Consider the following 15752-nt stretch of genomic DNA (forward strand, 5'->3'; position numbering starts at 1 on the left):
GTTTTTGTTTCCTAAAGCGAGACTTCAGAAACATTATGTCTTATATACTGAACTTTTTTTCTTTGTTAAAGCTAAAATCTTGCTTCACCTTCAGTATTGGTACATTTATACAGGATTATATACAAACTACTGTCAAAAACACATGGGAGCTAAGTACTACTATTGGAAACATATATCCATGCCAAACATTTTTGAAAAATTGCCATTCAGTGGGGGAGAGAATCTTTTCATTGGCTTAGAAGGCTCCAATGCATAAATAAAATTGCTGGGGATGATTTAAAGATCCACAATAATTTTACATTTTGAACTAAACACTTATTCAGGCATGGACACCAGGTAGTCACTATATGCAGGGGCAGTGAGCATTCTCCAACCTTTTCTTTATCATACCAAGTCTTATGTTTTCTCATTTCTTTATATCTAAACCTCAAAAAGGATAGAAGGGTTTGTTTATTAATGGAATTTGGGAGCCCAAAAAGAATAAAAGTGCACATTAAAAGTAAAATAAAAATATGAGGACTGGTATGGACAGGAGGTGAGACAAATGCTTACTTGCCCTTTTCCTGGCCAGTCCCATTGCAGGAGAGGGATGTGATTTTAGGATTAGGGGGACCCCTTGCCAGTCTATAAAAGTAGGTTTGGAAACATAATAGAAACAAACAAACAGCAATGTAAGTAAGAAACATGGTCATCTTCAAGAGATTCTAATCATGCAATTTAAATGGTTTGTATATTATCTTTTACAGTAATTTTAATAATTTGGAACCAATTTTCCCAAATCCTATTCATGAATGATATAGTTACCTGTTTTATATAATTTTATATCATAAAATGAATATTCATTAAATTAATATTTACAAAACATTCCAGACAAAAACTTTTTGATGCTCAAGTTATGGCCATGCTATATTCTATTGCAAGGGAAAACACTTTTGACATTGGAAACATGTTTTGAAGCCCAGGGTCAGACTGGCCGACTGGAAAACAGAAGCAGTGGAATTGACTCANAGAAAAGAAGCCAGCCCTGTGTTTGAGCATTTAAACAAAATTGCTAAGTTATGTTAAGATGTGCTGGTAGCAAAACCAGAGCTGGCAGCCGTAGATGTAACTGCTAGCATTGTAACCAATGGCAGAGAAAATAGAAGATCCTTAAAAATCAGTTTAAGGAACTAGGCTTTAATTTGAAGGAAAGATTGAATAAAGGTCAACATGAAAGCCTCGCCCCAACTGATCCGTCTTGGACCGACGAATGTGCAAACTCACCTTGTTCGACATATACACTACATCTCCATAAGGCCTCCTGGATTATTCTTTCAATCCACAGATACACAATGCTACGAAAAAAGGCCAGAGCAAAAGCCACCCTAAACAACACCTCCTCATAACTTTCATTACACACCTGCTCTTGCATTACAGACCCCTCCTAAAGCCCTTTACAGTCTGTTTTTACAACAAATTCCTTGGTAACCCAAACCCTGCAATTTAAACCAAAAGGCTGCCGCCAACCTCTTGCAGGACACCCACCCCATCACGAACACCCGACACATGAAACTCAGCTTGTCCAGTAGAGTTTTCAACACCCACAAAATGTTTTTTCCTACTGCTTATTGCACTGACCTCAGCTCGTAGAGCCTCCATCTTGTCATACGGCAACCAACTCTCCATTGCCACAGTATTCAGCTCAATCCCTTGAAAAACCAAAGCTGTCATGTCCACCACCAAGGGAAAACCAAACAACCATCTTCATGTTGCAGGGTAGCCAACAGCACCCTACAAACCCAACTGTTGGTAGGCCCAATAAAAAAGAAGACATTCAAATAACGAATGACTGACTCTATGCCGGCTACCGTCCTAACCACCCACTCGAAAAAAGTTCTAAACTTCTAAAAAAGAGCACAAGAAATTGAGCACTCATGGGAAGTCACTGATCCATGAAATAGGCCCACTCCAACCTAAAATCAAACAAGTAGAGGCTCTCATGGTGAGCAAGCAAGAGGTGAAATGTGGCCTTAATGTCTGCCTTAGACAAGAGGGGGCTTTATCCCAGCCACACCCAACAGTTAGCTGCATCAAATGATGTGTAGGCCAACCACACGCTTTGGGTCAATACGATCTTTAACTGAATCCCCAGCGGGAAAAGACAAATGATGAATTTTTAATTAATCAAAAGCTATGTATGGGGAAAATATTTTTTGTATTAAATAAAATATTTGAGGGCTAATTGCCCAATCCTACTGCAATCAACAGTTCCTGGGGATAAGTTAGTCATCAATATATGTGATTTTTAAGAAAAACACAAGTAAATATTTATAGATGAATTTATTCATCATAATATATATTATATATAATTAATTTTGTATCTAACTTCCCCCTTTTCTAGATTGGACAACTTTGCTCTAAACAAAGCCAGTTGTGCAGGTGTGGCATAGCACCATTGTGCGGTTTGGCAACGAGCAACATCATGGACATACAAGTACGGGCAAGTGGAGTATGGATGTAGATGTCCAGTATGGGCAAGATATCCCTCCGACTTTCACTTCCTGGAGATTCACAGGAAGTGATGTAGGCGCAGTGTCAACGCTGAGACGCGATGACATCACCACTTGGTGCGATGTGGTGGCATAGTACGCATCATTGCAACATAAGGGGGAGGATCGGGTGTGCTCTCCCTGTGATATAGCGCCCATGTCGGGCAATATTGCAGAGAGTTGCAAAAAGGAAATAGGAAGATAACTGTAATGCGCCTGGGCACACAAACCACAACCAACTCCAGATAGCCTTTAATCAGGCTTTATTGAAAGTCATAAAGCACAGCAAGGGTTAAATCCAAATAAGCGAAGTACAAGAGGGTAAGGCAAATACAGGTCAACAACAATCCGAGGTCAGGGCAGGCAGCAGGCAGAATGGTCAGTAACAATCCGAGGTCAGGGCTGGCAGAGTTCAAGCAGAGTCAGTTTCAGACCAGGTCACTATAGAGATGACAAAGCAGATAAACTTTGAACCAACACAAGGACACACCCAAGCACACTGTGTTAACAGAGGCTTATAGCGGGCACTGGTGTGCAGGACAGGCTCTCCTTAAATGGCCAGAGTGACCAATGGCCTTGCGCCACCTTGCGCCGTCTGATAGGAGACTAACTGAATCCCCTGCGACCGATTGGCTGCAGGGAATTCAAACTAACTATGTCCCGTCCCGGGGCGAGGCAGCCGAGTGCCACGCCCTCGGGGGGTACAAGAGGGACGCATTGTAGCACGCTCACCTCTTCCCACAGCACCCCTAGGATGTGCACTACTTTGCACATGCAAAGGAGTGCTGAGAGGAGGATATTCAGTGACCACATCTGAAGGGATGCAAGGGATGCTGCCTGGCTGAACAGTAGTTTGGCCAGGACAGATCCCTCCGCCTGCAGAGAGAGACAAGCTGCGAGTAGAGGAGCAGCCTCGGCCATGCTGCCTGCTACAGCGGCGTCTCCCTCTGTGGCTGGGATCCCCAGGGACACAGCAGGCTCGCAGGACGGGTAAGTTCCTTACAATAACCTAAGATTTTCTACATATAGTTAGTTATATAGTTTATATCAACGTGTTCTTTCTAGATGTTGATTTCAGGGTTAGAGAAGAGGGTATTTTCCCAGTTGCCCAAAAATAAATTTGCGTATGATGGTGCACATCGCGTTCATCACGTATCCATTGCTACACCCTGGGTTTGCAGGTAGGTGTTGCCATCAAAGGTAAGGATGATTCTGTTTAGGATTTAGGCGAGTAATAAGTTTATGAATTTGGTGTGATTGAGAGTTGTTGGAAAAGTTTCTGGGAGACGTTTAGGGATAGTTTTTATACCAGATGAATGTAGTATGCTGCTGTAGAGTGCTTTCACATCGATTATAACTAGTATTTGGGGGACTGACATCTTATGGATAAGTTTATGTATGTTAATTGTGACCTGGAGATAGGACAGAAGTTTCATCATCAGGGGCTGTAGGTATGAATCAATTAGCTCACTTGCATTGGCTGCTTGTGAGCCAATACCTGAAAAATGTGGGTGTCCAGTGGGACGTGGTTTTAGGTTTTTGTGGACGTGGACGTAGGTTTTTTGGGGGGGTGTTGAGGGAAATGGATGAAATGAAGTTCGATTTGGGTTTCTTTTGGAGTAATACTGTGGGGTCTAGGTATGGTGTGGATGTAGTTTCAATCACATTTATGGTTGGTTTTGGTTGGTTTTCCATTAGTAACTCGTGGACGCCTTTTAGTGTCCCAAAGCCTTGTGTATTGAAATTCTTGTATAGGTCAGGTTGTTATGGTAACAATTTCTTTGTGGGTTTATCAAACATCATTTTTAAAGTTAAATTTCTAGTGAAAAGATTGTTCCCTTAATCATTTCAAATTTGTCCAATTCTTGAAAAGGGCAAAAGGAGAAGTCCATTTTCAAGACTTCTAAGTCTAGGAAGATAAGTTGATAACTTCCAGTTTTATTGTTTCTTGCTCATTTTCACTAGGAATTGATCCAGAAAGTTTTTATTTGGATTCGGGATAGTATCTGTTGATGAAGAGAGCCTTAAAAAGATTTCTGTACCTTTGGGATAGCTCCTGAGGCAATTAAGGATTCTGTTAATGGTGCAATATCTGTACATGTTGCGTATGTTTCAATGTTTGTTTCAATGTTTTCCATAGATGGTGGAGTGGTATATATGGGGGGAGATTTGGAATGTGATGGAGGATGAAAGTAAGTGGTAGGGTAAGGTTCTCCTATGGTGTTCTTGGAGGAGGAGGTGGGTAGGATGGATGGTGGAGTGGTGTTGTTTAAGGGACTGGCTAAATTTGGTGGAATAGAAGAGAAGAAGTTTGTCAGATTGAAGGGGGTGGGTTGGGGTGTTGGAGGAGCCCCTTTGGGGTTCTGAGTACTGTCTGATGTGTCACTCAAAAATCTCTTCTTGTTTTGTTTGGGTAATTTTGAGATTAGAAATTTGTTGGTTGATAGATTCAATAATTGTAGGTGCAATCTGGGGGTCCGTGGGTTTTGTTTTAGGTTTATTTTCTATGTTAGTAGATAGCGGTCCTGAAGTTTGTTCCCACTTGTAGGCCTTCTTATTTTTAAATGTCCACTTGTAGTATTTCTTGTCTATTTTGTTAACTATGGAAGTGTTGTTTTTTTCTAGGTGTTTCTTTAGATTATTGATTTTGTCTGTGAAAGTAGGGGCGTCAATATTGTTTGTATGGTGTGATTGCAGGTTTTGTGGTTCCTGGTCTACTTCCAGCAACTCCTCCTCGTAATAATGAATTAATAAACGTATCAGATCTTCTGAGCATTTATTGGGAATTTGTTCCTAGGGTAAGCAGATCTTGTCAAGGTTTTTAACGTTAGGAAAAAGCTGAATTCTTAAACCGAAGGGATTACAGCTTTCAGCAATGTATTTCATGTAGTAATGTAAGTACTTGATGTGCCAGTAAATCAGGGATTTTTTCTCCAGAAAATATTTGAATTTAAGAATAATTGCTTCAATGCAAGGTTCTGTATGTTGTTGGGGTCATTTACCTACTCACATGTTGCTGTGGGGCTTTTTACATTGGGAAAACCAAACAACCTTTAAAGAAACAAACTTACAAACACATGCACTCAATCACAGTGGGTAGAATAACTCTACCAATTTGTTACCATGTAGGAATGAAGAATCAGTATGATACTAATGTGTTACAATTCTTTGGATTGGAACATATACCTCCAAACATGAGAGGAGGAGATTTGGACAAAAAACTCCTCCAAATTGAAACAAAATAGATAATATTGTTGGGAGCCACACAATTACCAGGCCTCAGCATTAGCTATAAACCATCCCTATAATGAGGAAGCCATCACCCACTAATTAATAGCATCCTATATTATAAGCGCGATACTAACTAACCTCATGTTAAAAACTATATATCACCCCAATCACACCTATGCACCATGTGGCTTTTCTAGTGTGCATGGGCATGTATGTATATATATATGTATATATATATATATATATATATATAGACAGACCACATGTATATACTGTACTAATGTGCATTTCTTTTACCTTGTCTTTGTGTATTTTTTTTCTTCTTTATTTTATCTTATCTTAACCTGTATATACAATTATTAGAGCACTCTATATACTGTTATCTACCTATGTATATCTGATGTAGAACTGTGTAATGTATAAGGCAAATGGTCCTTATACATTATAAGTTATATCTATGTATACTTATTAAATATACATGTACTGTACATATAACCATGTCCTCTACGTAACCCTATCTTATCCTATGTTGTTTATGAAATTGAACCTCTAAAACTGATTTGAACATTATTATATGATATCAACGTTTTTATAACACATGGCACGGACAGGTTTTTTCCACTTATCACAATTAGATTCCCCCTGTCTACACGGGGTCTTTTGAGGGACCAAGCGCCACTTTTTAGTGGCACCACAGCCCGTATGCAGTTAACTCAACTGAAACTTTGCCCCCCGTATGATCTGCCCACTTTGGGTAAATTCACCATCCATATACGGAGGACTTAGGCTATTGGGCACGGCCGTCCTCCGTGTTGGATTTGGGTCCCCCATATACGTCATGCCCTCTCTTATCAGGTAGGAAATTTCCTATACCTTCTCACTTATCCAAATTAACCCAATATGGTGTATGAATTTTTATTATTACCTACTAATGAGGTCCATCAATCCCATACTGGAGCACCACTTTACAACTATCATACCATTTACCAAATAAGAATGATCCACATTCTGTTACTATTACCTATAACAGGACTAATTGGTTTCATGTCCGGTTGTATATTGTTATACAATTTTTAAACCCCCCCCCCCCCCCCCCAAGCGTGTTATTGAAAAGATTTGTGTATTTTCAATGTTGCTTTCTAAGGTTTATTCAAATATTCTCTCTACATCAAACAGTATTTTTTTTATTGGCATAGCAATGGATGTCTCCCTAAGCATAACATATACACGGAGGAGTCATTTTCATATTTATTTCTTTGCATGCCTATTTGCCTAAATTGTTTCTCATTTTTGCTCAGGAAGATCTAAAAAAATAGTTAAATATACTTTTGAAACAAGATTATATTTTGAGCACTTTTACAAATAAACTACTTGTACAAACAGCGCTATATTCAGAGCAATGAGAGATGTATGACACTGATCTGTATAAAGAGAGGGGAGAGGAGACAGCTCATTGCATTGTACCTGGAATACACGAGCCGCAGTTGTGTCACATATACTACAATGTGAGATATGATAATTGTATTGTAAAGAAAGAGGAATACAGCAATCACAGTTATGGTTTCTTCTCGTCCATACGTCATCTTTTTCTGTCTAATTATCCTCTGCATGTCACCATGGAGTTCAAAGACTCAGAGCCCAGCATGTAAACTCCAATTTATTGATAAATTTGATGAATTTCAATATTTCCAGGATGGAGATGTCATTATTGGAGGAGTGCTCGCTGTAAAATATAATGTTCTAGACGAGCTCAAGAAAAAGCATTATCAGTATGTTTCACCCAGCAATACAGTGTTTAAAGAATTGAAATCCCATTTCAAGTATTTCTCTAACCAAAACATTTTATTAAGAGTTGAACTGATTGGTGAACTGACTACTGCCAGTTTCTTTCATACTATCAGTTGTTACGTTAGAAAGTTTCGATCTGGCTGTCGATTTCCAATAACTGTCCAGCTGACAATGATTCTACCAAAAAGAGAGGAAAAACACATACAATTCTGAGAAACAGTGACATTACAAATACATTACATAAAAGAATGATAATGGAAAAGAAGTGGTCTATCACATCTTACCCTTTTATTTATTTATTTAAATCCTGGAAATAGGTCTAAGTTTCTCTACTTCTGCTGGAAGTCTGGTCCAATGTCTTCTGATATTGGTTTTGTTATTTCTGTTAAAATGATATAATTAAGTTAGTTTAGAACGTTTCTCATGAGATCATGTACCTGTGTTCTTAATCATGGCTTACATAACCCTTTTCACACTCTTAATGTGTATAAATGTTACAGTCATGTCCCTCTTTCTCCTTCATCAAGATGGCACACATTGAGCTTCTGAGTTGTATCCGGAGAAGTCAGGACCTCATTTTCTTTGCTGGTGATCCCTCTAAATATGGTAACCCTACAATTTTCTCTTTACAGGGAATCAGGACCTCCTTTCTGCTGCTGGTGACCCCTCTAGTGATGGTGACCCCACAATTCTATCTATATAGGGAATCCTCCTGTTTGCTTCCCCCGGGACACCAGAGGTTCATTAACTTTTAGGGCCTAGGATCGCAGTGGATTCTCAGAGCTGCAATCTTTCTTGCAGCCCTGGGAATACTGCTTGCGATCCCTAACACTAGAGGTTTAATGGGACAAGTATGCCCATTCCAAACTTCTAGTGCTCCCTGATTGGCTGAGGAAAGCTTTCCTCAGCCAATCAAAGAGCACTAGAGGTTTTGAATGGGGAGACTTGTAACCCTTTTAACCTCTAGTGTTGGGATCCGCACACTGAGCTGAACAATGAATGCAGCCGGCGCTGCATTCATTGATCAGCGCAGCCCATGATCTCTTTTTTTTTGTTTTGTTTTTTTAATTTGAGCTCGATCAGCGAATTGAAACTAGCCTTTCTCACTTATAATTTCGATAAGCGAGAACGGTCGATTGATTGAGTTTTAAAAACTCGCTCATCCCTACTGGTGACTCCTCCAGTGATGGTGATCCACAATTCTATCTATAAAGGAAAATCAGAACCCCTTTTCTTCTGAACTAGTGATACACCGCACAATTCCACATATTTATTTGCATAGCCTGGCCTCATAGTTTTCTCAGTCAGCAATGATCCCACATAATCACCCCCAAAGCATTTCCCTCTGTTTGCGTATTATATTCTTTCAAATGAATTTTTTTAATTGAAGCAGATTTAAAGCCAGGTAGGGTCAACCCAGGTGACCAGCCATTACTTTTTTTGCAGATCAGACAGGCAGCATCTCTTCTTCAATAAAATAACCTTACTTGTCTGATTGCAATTTTTCTTTGACCTGATACCTGATATTCCTCTCTTAGTTGAGTTTTCTGTCAGCTTGATTGACCAAGCCGGAATGTAATAACTTCTAAACAGGCAAACAGGAGTTTATTTATTCCCAGCAGCATGTATGTGCTGGGCATAATTTTCTGACAGAAGACAATTATCGAGCAGGTCAGTATGTTTTATTGCAGAAGGGGTATTACCTGTTTAAAATTTGCATAATTCTATATTCTGTGAGCTCCTAATCTTTAATGCAAAACCCTTAACAGTACATTGTGTATCTCATACATATCAGACTTGTCTTAGTCTGGATCAATTAAACTTTCCATACTCTTAGTTTTGCCCTTGGCAACTTGGTAAGGGGCATCAGGATGCTTCTGTTGAGATCCTAAAGAATTTTGAGTACACCAAATCTCATGAGAAGATGAATATCTTCTCACTCACATCATAGATTGTAATATAGACACAGAGAATACGGTACATGTGTCTAACTTTTCTCCTTACTTTTTCTTTCACTTCCATCCTGCTATTTGTTATAGGAGATTGAGCTTTTATATATTTGAAAGACCTGGCTTTTTTGCTACAAAGTCCACCTGAAGTGAGGAAATCTGAGATGGCCTCAGGATGAAAGAGAACTTCCATAGCTACACAATGGATCTGATTTATTAAAACTTATCAATACTGGAGAAGCGTTCATGGGAGAACCTGGCTAATCCAGCAACCCAAGAATGGATTTCTTAAAATCATTTAGTAATATTTGGCAAATATTTTCAATCTTGCACCAGATCCATTCTAAGTTTGCTGGATCAACCAGGTTCACCCATGATGGTCCTTTGATAAATCAGGTCATCAGCAGTCATGTTTGTTCATATAAATACAAAAATAATCCCCATTGTGAATAATTTCTATCCAGATTTCCCATTATATAGTCATTTTTGACTTTTAGAATTTTTATTTTTTTCATAGATCAACGGCCCAGGCATTTGTAAATGCTCTAGTTTTCATATCTGCTATTGAAAGTATAAACAAGACTCCAGATCCTTCAGTCAATATCACATTAGGCTATCATCTGTACGATTCTTGGTCAGATCCAAGGAAGGCTATAAGGAGTGTATTGAATATCTTATCTGGACCAGGGAAGACAATTCCTAATTATTCCTGTAGTAAACATGGCAAGCTGGCCGGTGTTATTGGAGATCAGTATTCTTCCACGACAATCCCAATTGCTCAAATGCTTGGACTCTACCGATACACACAGGTCAGTTCAATCCTCCTCCATCTCGGGGCATATTGAAAATCAAAGGTACCTTATTAGCACAGGGTTATGGTATATGTCAAAGCAGATCTGTATAAGAAGGCAATATACTCGCACAGTTAGGTCCTTGCAGGGACTAGGGTGGAGGAATGGGCACAGAGTAGATCAGAGGGTATTGAGAGCAGTGGGCAGGCAGTCGTTGGTTATGTAGACAAATGTAGACAAGGCCTATCGTTATGGCAGATGGCCTCATTCCCACAACATGATTCCTGCCTTATAAGGGAAGAGCCTATTGAAATGTTGAAGTCTCATTAATAAGGTGGTCTTAGATGTCCTTTTTCTGGCATAGGGGAATAAACACTCGGGTTCATAATACCCATTACCTATTCCTAGAAAGGGATTAAATAATTCCTAGCAATACCAAAACACTGCACTAAAGACAAAAATGTTTTATTATTATATTTATTGTTTACCAGTGTTTACCTTGTTTGATTGGTCCAGTGATGTCTAAATATGCAATCCCACAATGATACAGCACTGGACCTCTCCACTGGTGCTAAACACAATAATAGGATCTCTGCTCTTGTGGGTGGAGCTCCTGCCAATGTTCAGCCAATGTAGCAGTGTGGAACAATGACAGCCAGCTGCGCCTTGTTGTATTGGCTGAACACATTGACAAGAGCTGAACCCTGATTTAGGTTTAGCTATTCTCTTGGCCAAGTCTCAAGCCTAATGGACTGCGTGGCTCATTCATTATTTTAGTCACATTAGGGAGATGAAGACAGTGAATGTGACACATTACCATGGAGCCTCGCTCCTCTCTCTTTCTCTCTCTCCCTCTCTCTCTCTCTCTCTCTCTCTCTCAGTACAGGATTTCAATTGTTTCTTCTGTTGTTTTGGGGCAGAAAGATGTTGATGGGCCAAGAACTGGTAGAGATAAATATGAAAGTGTTGTGTGACAACATGCATCTAAAAAGATTTTGGAAATCTGGGACATTTTTTATCTTTCTCCTCCTCCTTTATCTTATAGTCATCAGTTCTTCATTTTGCAACAATCATTGATTTACTCCCAGGCAAAAAACATTAGCATGCCAGCTTAGCATTTGCTTCCAGGATTACCTGGGCTGTGGTGTGGGGACTGAATAAACAGATTTGTGCCTGCAAGGGAGTTACATTGTCCTAGCCTTGCAAAATCAAGGTAGCTGAAAAGAAGTAGTGAGAGAATGGTAGCACCTGCGATTGAGCTAGGACAGGAGAAAGTTACCAGGGTTTAGTTCTGTTTAACTGAAAGACAAAGCAAAACAAAACAAAAAATCCTTCACAGTGCAGCATTTACAGATGAATTTGCAATCTGAAAATTGTTTCTTTCCTTCTTCAAAGATCAGTTATGGATCCACAGACTACACATTGACTGACAGACGGCTTTATCCTCATGTGTTCAGGACCATTCAGAATGATCACGTCCATTATTTAGCCATTGCCAGACTAGTGAAACATTTTGGCTGGACATGGGTTGGAATATTTTTATCAGATAATGATGCTGGAGAGAACGAGGCACAAATTCTAAAGAGATATCTAAGTGCCCAGGGGATTTGTGTGGCTTTTGAATCAAGACTTTCGAAACAGCAGATTACAGTGGAAATCGATAAAGTTTTACAGTGGTATTTACATTTTAGAAAAGTACGATGTAATGTTGTAATACTTTGTGGGTCCTTCACAAACCATGTGGACATTTATCTTAGAAATCACCATAGGGTCAACCCAGATGCTGTGGTTATTTTCCCCCCTTCCTGGGCTTACAATTATATGAAACCACATCTCTTATTCCCTCGTTTTAACTCGGGTTTGGCTTTAGATATTACAGAAGTAACATTCCTGAGAGATGAAACAGTTCATAAAAACATACTGTCAAGGCCTCCAATATTTAAGCTCCTGATTGAAGAATTGGTCATTACATTATACAATGTATCATCAAATAAAAATGGCAATAATGTTCAATTACAAAATGTAACTGCTGATATTGAAAATATTTCAGTGGCGGATGTAATGTCACTTGTGAAGATTTTTTTAAATCAAGGAAACTCTCTACGCATGTATCTGGCAGTGAAAGCTTTAGCCCATTCTACAATTATTGCAAACAAGTTAAACACAGAATTTAGGGCTGATCAGGTAAACTGTCCAGATATGTATATTCAGTTCAAGGATTTCTTGTTTTTTACATATTCATAGTAAGGAGCATAAGCCTCTTCCCCTTTTTTTTAATTTTGTTTGTGTCTTTTCTCCTTCTTACCTACTTACCCAATATTATGTAAAATGTATTTGCTCTGTGCAGCCACATGTACTTACCTATATATATTTACAACTGATTAGTATAAAATATTGCTACTAAATCTAGATTTGCCAATATATCTTGAAATGATGGTCAATCTGTTCTGTGGAAAACCATACATACAATTTAAAGTTTTCCACATTAAAAAGAAAACAAGAAATGACCCCTTTCTATCCTGGACCAAATAATATACAAATTAGTCTAGCCACACCCTACAGGTTTAGAACATCATGCTGAATTGATGAATATTTTATTTAATTTGATGTAAGGCCCTGGGGTACCTGAGAAAATATGTCCCAACATTTGTTTTAAAGTTTTGCTACGAGTTTAGCTCATCAGAATTCTAATTCTTCACATACAAATGATTTTGTCCTGAGACTGTTGATATTATCCAATTAAATTATTTCAACTTCAGTCATATGGCCAGTATGTGAACAATACATTTGCAGGTTAGCTTTGGGCCCATTGCACCTACAGCCTTGCCTTTGTTCAGACTTGAGTGCTAGCTATCATATGTGACCCGGGGTCTCCAGAATCCATAGCATTTTTCACCTAGATAAATACTGTAGTTTGGGCATGGCTTGGCATTTTTTCCTTGCTCTAGTTGGAAATGTACAGATGATAGCCTGGAAAAAGAAAAAGATCGGGGGAGGCAGCACCAACCACTGTGCATTACTAATTCTGAGTTACTGGACATTAGTGTGGTTTTGATTACAATATTCTGTGGAGTAAAATGCTATATACTATACAGCGATACAATGTAATATTGAGCAAAGTCCAATGTTGGAGAGGGCGGCAGTGACTCCGTTTGCAGCCTACTCTTTGCATTTTTGGCTCTTCAACTGCTAGAGGTATATAATGCTGCTCAGTCCCATAATACCAGTTGTCTCCCTCTGAATATATATAGCAGAAAGTCAGCAACCTACTCTGTTCTCCTACACAAACTTTTCTTTCATAAAACGGGATGGTGTCTCCTACAATCATGAATTCAATCATTCGATCATTCAATTAGGTTTTGTAGAAGTGCTGCTGCCAAATGTTGCAAGTAACAATCAATTTGCTAGAAGGCAACTTAAGAAATTCAACTCTATGTAGGTCCCACTTTCACCCACCTCGCCCCAACACAACCTCCTGCTCTGAGCATCCTATTCAGCATGTCGCAAAGTACAAAATTACAAGTCTTAACCAAGCGGATTACTGAATCATAAAGTTAGACATATGCTCAGAATTCTACGAGTTTACTGTCAATTTGCTGCCTTTTTTCACTCCTAGTTGTCGTCAGAAAAAGTTTTAGGTATGGCAGATTAAATTGTTGGTCCATAACTGACGTTACTATCTGCCACTGGTGGGGAGTGATTGAGGTTTAATAAAATAAACCAACTGTATATTGGTGACCTGTTTCAGCCACTTCTTCTTGAAGCCAATCATTAATTGCCCAACCAACAAGCACCCCAACATCCCCATCACAACCATCAATAGCACAATTATAGGAAATAGGAAAGATGATAAAAATTAATTCAGACTGGCCCATGCTTACCAAAATTCCGAAAACTCCAACAAAGTGAAAAGTCACAATCGGGCTATTTTATTAGAAAAGTAATTTAGGCTGTTCTCTTATTAGGAGAAATTATCCCCCTAGTAGAAGTAAATTACTGAACATGACAATAGCTCACTTTGCAAAGAAAATCCAATGACATGTAAGGAAATCTTAGGTAACAGGCTTTTTCCTGTACACGACTGGATGAATAAAGTCAGCGAAACTTCATCTCATGCTAAGTGAATTATTTATTGCAAGGAGATAATTCACTTTCCAAATTCCCTGTCTATATTCCTGACTTAAATCAACCCAATATGAGAGAACAGTTGCAACAACAGGGTGCTTGTTGTGCATTGCTTAAGGAAGATAAAAGAGTGGAAGTATACTAATCTGTGTGTCATACAGGGCCGCTAGGAGGTGCTACGGCTTGCACAGAGATTGTGTGAGCCCTGAGAAAGGCCAAGGCCCAGAGTCTAAGCAGTAACCAGGACTTCTCCAGAGCCTCTGATGGCGAGGATGTTCCGCAGCTGGTTACTGCAAGGTTGCGGTCCTTGGGCACACCAAGGTGGGCAATATGTTGGCAACAGTACCAAATCACAAAGCAGAAGGATAGCCAAGGAAGGCCGGGGTCGAGGTAGGCAGCAGGCAAGAGAAGTCATGTCACAAGCCAGGGGTCAGTTATCAAGGATCCAGGAGACAGACACCAGTGACACAGGGGCCACTGCAGACACAGGGAACACATGTGACACTGGAAGCAACAGGAGGCACAGGTGAGGCAGGGATATCCACAGACAGGAACACTGGAACAGCACAGAGAAGTTGGCTGGAAACCAACAGACTGGACAACGAGAAGTTAACACAGGAGCTGGACAGAGTAAACAATGTACTAGCTCAACAGAACTAGGGGACTAATTGGACGAAGCCTATAAATCTTGTGAATGAAGTCACGCCCAGAGTCGGGACCATCCGCATGCGCAGGAGAGGGGAACAGGTAAGTGTGACACAAGTGTGTCTGGAAGTAAGAGAAGGAATTTAATACGGTATTGTATTATAGATAAATTCTCAGTAAATAGAATTAAACATGCTGTACAGTATTGTAACATATTAGGCATAGGCAAAAAAGCTTGGCACTAGACAGTATGTAGATAACTGTAACAGACAGTAAATATACTGATCACAAAATCCCATCGATAAAGTAATTGTGGACCAAAGAATCACCAGATCGCAAGTGTGTGACTGTCAAACCGGACGCGTTTCACCCATCATAGGCTTCTTCAGGGGTAGTCGCACTTAGCTGGAACAATAGGAGGTGCTACAAACAGCAAATATACATAGAACAGCCAATATCAATGGATAGGTATAAGCAAATTAACAGGCCTAATATAGTGATCATATCATCAAAAGAGTTGCTTAGTAATGAGTTGTTTGGTGGTATGAATAAAGGATGTTACAAATTTATTAAAATAACCATTCAGGTAGGAACATGATTAGTCTGCCTTTATATATAGCCACACTTTGGGTAGCTCAAAACATAAAAAATAAAAACTTACCTTATCCTTCAGTCTCCTGCCAGTCGGATCCCAT

At 39.4% G+C, this 15752-nt stretch overlaps 1 protein-coding gene across 1 annotated transcript in view; it reads right to left on the reverse strand.

Annotated features, from left to right (window-relative positions):
• LOC140327591 (vomeronasal type-2 receptor 26-like) overlaps positions 1-1710 on the reverse strand; it is an 11677-nt gene extending 9967 nt beyond the window's left edge. The window contains exon 1 of the mRNA XM_072406978.1: positions 1525-1710. Within this exon, the coding sequence (XP_072263079.1) occupies positions 1525-1710 (186 nt within the window). The remainder of the gene's footprint in view (positions 1-1524) is intronic.
• Between the last annotated feature and the right edge of the window lie 14042 nt (positions 1711-15752).

This window comes from Pyxicephalus adspersus, chromosome 3, assembly GCF_032062135.1.
Source record: "Pyxicephalus adspersus chromosome 3, UCB_Pads_2.0, whole genome shotgun sequence".
Taxonomy (NCBI): domain Eukaryota; kingdom Metazoa; phylum Chordata; class Amphibia; order Anura; family Pyxicephalidae; genus Pyxicephalus; species Pyxicephalus adspersus.